General features: G+C 39.1%; 1 protein-coding gene across 1 annotated transcript in view; it reads right to left on the bottom strand.

The window, feature by feature from the left end:
• Nucleotides 1–4,151: 4,151 nt before the first annotated feature.
• Nucleotides 4,152–9,276, bottom strand: part of triob (trio Rho guanine nucleotide exchange factor b) — a 173,835-nt gene continuing 168,710 nt past the window's right edge. The window contains exon 58 of the mRNA XM_062992645.1: nucleotides 4,152–8,843. Coding sequence (XP_062848715.1) covers nucleotides 8,298–8,843 — 546 coding nt within the window. The 3' untranslated portion in view covers nucleotides 4,152–8,297. The remainder of the gene's footprint in view (nucleotides 8,844–9,276) is intronic.

Genomic DNA, 9,276 nt, shown 5'->3' with positions numbered 1-9,276 from the left:
CCCCCCACCCTATGCCTTCCGCCAACCTGCCAGCCCAGGGTGTTCCTTATTTCCAGTTCTGAAAGTTGGCAACCCTAGCGACATCCTTTTCTCGTTTTAACAACATCATTTTCTCATTTTAACGACATCCTTTTCTCGTTATAACGACATCTTTTCTCGTTAAAACGACATCCTTTCTCGTTAAAACGACATACTTTTCTCGTTATAACGACATCCTTTTCTCGTTATAACGACATACTTTCTCGTTATAACGACATCCTTTCTCGTTATAACGACATACTTTCTCGTTATAACGACATACTGACGGTATTTTTTTTATATCTGTGTGGCAGCAATACGCTTCCGTAGTATCAGGCTGCACATGAAGCAAAAATAACGCAAGCTAGTGGGCTGTCTTAACCCCAACATAAAGTCCTATACAGTGTGCTAGAAATAGTAGTTTCGCCATTGGACGAACCCTAATTTAGCACACTATTTAGTGTATAGGACGGTATTTGGGTCACAGCAGCTCTTGTCGGCTTTGTGCGCGCCATGATACAGAGTGTTTAATGATTTATTATGTGATGCTCATTATTCATTATATTAGTTATATCTAACTGTTCTCAGCAAAACCCACCCGCACCTGTGGAGCACCCTGCTGCTACTACTACTACTATTACTACTTATAACAACAATGCCACTCTTATTACCAACAATTATAATAACATAAAAATAACAACTACAGAATTGACAAGTACTACTATTAGATACTACTAGTGCTACTAATAATAATCACATTTTAAATTTGTAATTGTTGCTACTAATACTAATAACAACAATAATGCAACTGCTGCTATAAAAGAGTAAAAAAAAAATATATATATATCATTCAATTTTAATAAATAATATCATTATATTTTATACTTATATCATTATATTTATGTGGATGTTTTATTCATTTAGTAATTTAAACATGTTATAAGAAAAAAAAAAAATAATATTACATTATTTATGAAAATTACAATAGTGAAAAGCTGACATGCAAAATAAAATAAAAAATAACAATACCAACAATGCAACTTATTTTTATAAAGCTATTTGTTTTTTATATTTATGAGCTAAGTAAATAAACATCAATTTCTAAAATAAAATGCATGACTACATTTTTTGCTTTTTTATAATCGTTTTTCATTTGTGCCAGCGAAACAAATGTTCTGTCCTGGTCCTGTAAATAAATTTGTTTCAAATAAAAATAAGAACTTAATAATAAAAAGAGATTTTCTTCTACTAACATCTGCCAGAATTAAAGTGGCAGCCAAGTGTTGCAGTCTGTAGTTTGGGATGAAATAAAGTAAAAGATCAGATTAGTTTTGGCAGTATTTCTGTTGTTTGGTACATTAATGACTGTCATGCAGAGGTTGATCTTGTACTTTGATAAGATTTTTCTATGATGCACAAACTTTCCTACAAAGAGCTGATAAGATCAGATGTGTTTTGGGTTTTTATCTTTTGATCTGCAGATGAAGTGCACCTCTACTTTTCACACCTTTTCTTTTTACACCTTTACCTTGCTAGTCCTTATTCTTTTAAAGAATGAATTTACGTCAACAAAAATGATTAAGAAATATAAAAATTGTTAAATGTTAACGCAAATGTTCTTTTTTTTATTTCATATGAAATACTGTGGCTAATTCTTTAACATAAATAATACTACACTATACCATAACCCCTCCTAATGATCAAGTTCAGGTGTATAAAATAAATTGTATAAAATATATGATATGCTCTGAACATTGTGGCAAGAGTTTAGGTAAAGACATTTCCTGTTTAACCCCGACTGCAAATCTGTACATAAAACATGGTTTATAAAGATCCGGTGTGATAAGATGTTGTGGAGGAATTCACAGAGACCTGACTCAACATCAGTAAACACCTTTGGGATGAATTGGAATGCTGAATGCAAGCCAAACTGTATCTTCCAGCATTGCTGCCTCACCTCTTAAATGCTTTTCTGACTCGTTTGACACAAATTCTTCCAGACACACTTTGAAATCTTGTGCTCGACCTTCTAAGAAAACTGGAGGCTGTTATGGTCACGAGGGTGGGGGAAATTTTTAGAGCAGGGTTTTTTTCTTGCACAGAATGGCAGACCTGTGTTGCTTTGTGGTTCTGGTATTATATCTAAAATTATGACATGAGGGTTTCAGACCTTGGCAACTTTGATGGGTGCAGCCGAACCAGCATTATTTACTCCAATCAGCCATAACATTAAAACCACCTCCTTGTTTCTACACTCACTGTCCATTTTATCAGCTCTACTTACCATATAGAAGCACTTTGTAGTTCTACAATTACTGACTGTAGTCCATCTGGACCACCACAGAGCAGGTATTATTTAGGTGGTGGATCATTCTCAGCACCGCAGTGATACTGACATGGTGGTGGTGTGTTAGTGTGTGTTGTGCTGATATGAGTGGATAAGACACAGCAGCGCTGATGGAGTTTTTAAACACCTCACTGTCACTGCTGGACTGAGAATAGTCCACCAACCAAAAATATCCAGCCAACAGCGCCCCCTGAGCAGTGTCCTGTGACCACTGATGAAGGTCTAGAAGATGACCAACTCAAACAGCAGCAATAGATGAGCGATCGTCTCTGACTTTACATCTACAGGGTGGACCAACTAGGACCAGCTAGGTCTAACAGAGTGGACAGTGAGTGGGCACAGTATTTAAAAACTCCAGCAGCGCTGCTGTGTCTGATCCACTCATACCAGCACAACACACACTAACACACCACCACCATGTCAGTGTCACTGCAGTTCTGAGAATCATCCACCACCTAAATAATACCTGCTCTGTGGTGGTCCTGTGGGGGTCCTGACCATTAAAGAACAGGGTGAAAGCAGGTTAAAAATGTATGTAGAGAAACAGATGGACTACAGTCAGTAATTGTAGAACTACAAAGTGCTTCTATATGGTAAGTGGAACTAATAAAATGGACAGTGAGTGTAGAAACAAGGAGGTGGTTTTAATGTTATGGCTGATCGGTGTATATGCTAAAATAAACTGAATGATATTGTATCATCTAATATTTGTAAAGTTTCAACCTAGTTGATTTTTTGGAAACCAACAATAATGTTATGGAGGAACTAAACTCATTAAAGAATGAATGTTCTTTGTATGTAAACCTTTGTATGTAACTTTTCCACTGGTGTGAAAGGAAGAAGGAAAACATGGTAATCAGTAGGACACCTAGTGGCCTATTATGTGCACCTGTCGTGTAACAACATTAAATAACTAAACATTGTTCATATTCTCTCTCAAAAATTAAACTAAAATGCTAAAATAGCTAGATAGCTAAAATGCTAGGGCCTTCTAGGGTTGCCAACCGTTCCGTAAAATACAGAATCGTTCTTTATTTGGAAACTAAACGTCACATTCCGTATTAAATTGATACAGGACACGCTTTGTTCTGTATTTTTATCAATGGGAGAGAAATGCTGCATATTAGACTGAGACAGGGGGGGCGATATGTATGAAACAGAAGGAAACTGCTGCTACTGTGGGAATTAGAAAGCGTTTGGTTATTATATTAAGTAGTGTTCACTTTTAGTCTTAGTAACGCCGTGTGTGTGCAGGCATATCAGCATAACAACCGGTTTATCACTCCGCTGTTTGAGTAGCGCAGTGGGCAGAGCGCATCGCGCATAATTTTCCGCCCTAGGTTCGAATCCGGCCAGCCCAGGGTGTTCCTTATTTCCAGTCTGAAAGTTGGCAACCCCACTTTGTACTGGTGGGCGGCACGGTGGCTAAGTTCCCCAGGTGGGGCGGTCTGGGTCCTTTCTGTGTGGAGTGTGCATGTTCTCCCCGTGTCTGTGTGGGTTTACTCCGGGTGTTCCGGTTTCCTCCCACAGTCCAAAGACATGCATGTAAGGTAAAGTGGGGATACTAAAACTGTCCATGACTGTGTTTGATATAGTCTTGTGAACTGATAAATCTCGTGTAATGAGTAGCTACCTTTTCCTGTCATGAATGTAACCAAAGAGTAAAACATGACGTTAAAATCCTAATAAACAAACAAACAAACTTTGTACTGGCAAGAGCTAAGAAAAATAAAAAACAATTAGCATCACACATTAAAATTAGCCTTCAAGAAAAGAGCAGCCCAAATGACCAATTAAATGATTCGTGTTTAATCTCAAAAATAACAGAGCCGAAATAAAATATGTACAGCACACAATGTGCAAACAGGTATGAGATCTGTACAACAACATATACACACAAACATACGAGTCAGAAACATTCATGATGGTATTTTATCGCATGTTAAAAAATATGACAAGGCTACTTTTTATGGTTTGAGTCTGTACAGCTATACACAGCAATGAAATAACTTAAAAACAACAAAACCAAGAAAAAAACTAAAAATTACAATCAAATAAAAATGTTGCTCATCTTAGCTTTGTGAGAAGTGGTTTAAAATGTAAAACACTGTTGTTTTAGAAAAACAAACTAAATTAGCATTTAGCCTTGGTGTTTTTTTTTTCTTTACTCCTCCAAACAGCTATGAAGCAGCAAGAAATGTACAGACATTATTTACCCATGCAAATATACATACGTCTTTTATAAAGAACAAATATTATAATTTATTAAAATGATTTCAATGTAGCACTACGTTTATCAGACAAAATACAGAACATATAATAAATAAAGATCAATTCATGTAAACGACCACGTTTGTGTTATCTGAAAGTATAATGAATGATAAAAATAAACTTTGGTATAATGAGATGCCATGATGTATAATGTATAATAAACAGGTGCAACACAGATACTTAGCTTAGCTTTCACAAAATAATACTGAACACAGAGAGATTAGCAAATAAAAGCCACAAACACACCAAATAAACATAGTGGCTAGTACAGGAACTCAACATCAGCAGCTTTAACACCACTTAGCATAATTAGCTGCAGCAATCCTGAACATTGCACATAGAAAGTTATGAAAATATAAAAGTGCTAATTTCTCCAATGCTTTAGCATTCCTTTGTCTGATTGGTCCGTTTGTGTTGCGATCCAGACAATTAAAAAGTGTCTAAACGCACTTAAATACAAACTCGTGTTTCTATATTGTTTTTAACACAACCTCGTCACATTCTGTTCAGAATTTGAAAGTGTTGAATTGTAAGTGGCTGACAGTATCTATCCTTCTAACTACCTAGCTTGCTAACTAGTTAGCAGAATTATCAATAGCAATTTAAATGCTATATTTGCCAATAGCTGGCATGCTAAATGGTAATTGCTTGAAGCTATTTCTTTAATATAATAGCAAGGCAACTGAGTAGTCACTTGTATTACAAAGAAGAAGTTTGCTAATTAGCTGGCTTGTTAAATACTACCTATATTTTGTAATGAACTGATCTGCTAAACAGCTGGCCTGCTATCTAGTTAGCTTACTAACAAGTTAACAGACATGTGGAGTGTTAAACAGCAAATGAAATGTTATATACTAAAATTCATTCGTTTATCAACTACATGTGACCATGTGAAGAGTAAAAGTTCTGCTAGGCAGGATGGCAACCTGACTAGCTTATTACTTGACTAACTGTATCAAAATAAAATAAAGCCAATTAAAATAGCCAAACTTTCATGTTTTTGATTAGATTAGTTTTGTGTATTGAATACTCAGTGCATAAGAGAAGAAGGCCAACATGCTAGTTTTTGAACTAAGAATTCAACTTTGAACAGCAGGGCGGCGTTTCTAAGTAACATTCTCATTAATTTTTTACAGTATCTTGCAGTACATGTTAGGGATGGATGGTAGTGAGGTAGCTTGCTAACTATCAAGCTTCCTTACCAATGAGTACAGAAACAGGGAGCTAACAAAAAAGCTTTCCAAGCTGACTAGCATGTGAATTAACTGGCTAAATAGTTAGCAGGTCAGATGTTATATGTGCTGATGACTTGTGGAAGTGCTAGTGAGCTGGTTTTCTCATGTTCTCCCTTTTTCTCCCAGTTTAAGCACAAACTGACACACGCCCCCTCCGACACGTGTGCAGTAGCCAACTGCATCTTTTCGTCTGCACGAGGCGAGTTCATCTGCGGATCAGCTTTGTGCAAGGAGAGACACACCCTGATCCTCATTATTCTCCCTATCTGGCTCCCTTCCTGGATGAACAACAGCCAAACATTTTTCATATAGCCACCCAGCCCAGCCAGATGGCAGAGCTGAGATTTGATATGACGTATTCAAAATCCCAGCTCTGGTGTGCTAGCGTATTTTACCGCTGTGCCACCTGAGCGGCTGTGAGCTGGTTTTCAAACTAACAAACATTCTAAGTACAAAACAAAGGAGGCAGCCAATGAGCTAGGTAGCTAATTAGCTTGTAACTAGTAAGCAGTGTATGGAAACAACCCAGATGTCAAATATGTAATACCTGAAACATAATAATGAATGCTGTACTTGCAGTGAAGAATGTGCTTGTGTACAATCTGGCTTGCTGAATAACTAGCTTGCTAAGTAGTAGAACGCCACTTAAGTTTGAGGTGGAGACTGTGTTGAGGGAAAATTGTTAGTGAGGGGAAATTGACGAGGGTGGTAAAAACAATAATAAAACAAGGCCAATGAAAACATAGGTGGCTACAGTTTATTTACAAAGCAAGTCCAATAGACAAGATGGAAGTAAATGAAAAGATTCTTTCTTTTGCATGGTGGACCTCCACCAACTCTCTGCTACAATGATTTCGAGATGAATAAATGTCAGCGTGTAACCGGTTTCATTTCTAAATAAACTTCTTCGCTGTGCTTCTATACACGTTTTGTACAAAATGCAGACTTTCCTGAATACAGCGATACAGTACCGAAACAACCTGATTCAGATACTATCCAAAATAAAACGCTCACCTCTTTCTGTCTCAAAGAAGAAAACGTTCCCTTAAAAAAGTCTCTTTTTGTGCTTCTGTGCAGTTCCCTTAGAAAAGAGGGTATGTTAATGAGGCTGACGTGATTATTTTTATGTTGATTTGGGAGTTGTTATTAGCAACAGCAGCAGCAGTATTTCAACTCTAGTATAAAACGTGACACTGAAAAAAGGATGAGATTCCACCTTAAGAGGAGCCCCGTTTTTGGAATATTTTCCATAAAGTTCCAAGCATCTTTCTTGAGGGATACTTGAGGGTTGAGTCTAGCAGGCTCTTGTTTGGGCTGAGGTTAGTTGGAAGTTCCTCCATACTCAACGTTCCCTACTCTTCCTGAGTAACCCAGTCATCACTTGTAAACATGACATAAAGCTAGCACTAATCAGCAGTCCTGAGACAGGGATGAGATGTTGGACCTCCATCAGTGGTGTCCAGATCTAGAATTTCTTTCAGTTGTTAGGATACCTCTATGATCTGAAATCCTTTTAAACTCCAGGCTCTCAGGCTACAGTAACATTAGGCTTACGTAGAAAGGCCATGTCTGCTTAAAAACCCTCTACGCTGCCTCTTTCTTTCAGGGTTCCTCAGATCTTCTAGAGGAACTGATCGTACTGAGAGGTACCACAACTTTAAAATGAGGGGAAAGGCACTATCTGTTCTGGTCTTACACCCATCCATTGGAGGTTTTTTATCATGTACTTCAGAGGAAATAGATTTCTACCCACTAATTACCAAATAAGACTAGAAAGCTACCGTGGTCTGGTATACTTTTGAGTCAAGGATGAGGCAGATAATAGTTCTCCAGTGTTGGTACAGCCCCAGTCATACAAACCCTCAAAACTGTAGGCTTTAGTTTCCCTTCATCCTCCAGCGTCTGTGATCCAGACTCCATCAAACCTGCTCAAGATACCCCGTTTTTGATGTACCATGGTTTTAAAACATGAGGATAAGGTTCTGCTTTAGATTAGAGCTTGTAACTTTTCTGTAGATTACTCAATTGTTACCAATTGGCAAGCATGACTCTTGAGAAAAGGACGAGGTTATTGCTAGGTGGCCATTTTTTGTAATTAAGACTTATGGGTCACCCTTGATAATCCAGGCTCCATCCATTCTATGCCCTTAAGGCTCCATTCATGTACCAGACACTTTGCCTGACAAAAAAAACCCTTTTTAGTACATAGCACTTTAAAGAAGAGGTCAATTCATCTGGATTAGTGGATTGCAGAACATCAAAGGGTTATTTCTACTCCTCCATCCCTGGCATATATGCGCAGATCTGTGACCCCACCCTCCAGGATCTTTCCACCTCATCTCCTGCCAGGCTCCCCTGTAGTTGAGGCACTCTTACCCCTGCCTGAGAATTCCACTTCACAACACTCCTCCCTACTTCATTCTCCCTCACGCCTTGCCCAGCACCCTGCTTCGCACAAATGTCCTGAGCCCGTCCATTGGCCGCATGTCACTCTGGTGCTTGCGCCTCTCAGTGAAGGCCACAAGCCTTGCTGCATCAAGACGGACTGTCCCTGCAGCAGCTTGGGAGCAAAGCCACGGGTCCCCCTGCAGGCAGGCCAGAGCTGAGGGTCGCCTGACCATCTCAGTGCGTAGCAGAGAACGCACAAAGTCACAAGCCGCCTTGCTCGCTCCACTAAAATAGTCCTCAGGGAAGCTGTAGTCCAGACGGCAGATGTTGAGGCATGTCTCTTCGACACTCTCATCTAGAAATGGCGAGGCACCGCTCAACAGCACATATGCCAGAACGCCCAAGCTCCAGAGGTCAGACGTTAGTGATGCAGGCTCACCCAGCACCACTTCGGGGGCGCAGAATTCAGGGCTTCCGACCAGAGGGTGGATGTAGGGGGTGGAAGTGAGGAGTGTGGCATCACCAAAATCGGTCAGTTTTACCACAGGATGAGCAGATGCCTGCTCCACCACCACGTTCTCCGGCTACAAGAATAAGGACAACACAATAAATATAAATTTATAGATGTTATAAAGTATCATGTACAATTTTTTTCATAACAAAACAAAATAATACAATAAACAGCTGAGAACATCAAATAAAAAAAAACTACTAAGCTCATCTACTACTAAGCTCATCTACTGATCATGTTTTCTTGTCAACAGCACTCTGTAGTTCCCACCCAGCTACGGATGAAGTCACTGAAAAATCCACTGTGAGAGTCACGCTATGCCCTATGTATTCCTCCAATGCTCATGCCTGCACTTTGACCATACCAGAAGTCATGGTTGCAGCAGCAATATCAAGAAACCTTATACGACCTTTCCTCCCCTTGACATGGGCCAACTGCGTCTGTCAAAGCCAGGCCTGCTCGAATTCAGAAGCTCCAGCACTTCACCATAGTGGGATGACAGTATT

The sequence above is a fragment of the Trichomycterus rosablanca genome, chromosome 3 (assembly GCF_030014385.1).
Source record: "Trichomycterus rosablanca isolate fTriRos1 chromosome 3, fTriRos1.hap1, whole genome shotgun sequence".
Taxonomy (NCBI): Eukaryota; Metazoa; Chordata; class Actinopteri; order Siluriformes; family Trichomycteridae; genus Trichomycterus; species Trichomycterus rosablanca.
Note: the sequence above shows the minus strand (reverse complement) of the source record. Positions and strands in the feature narration are given on the sequence as shown.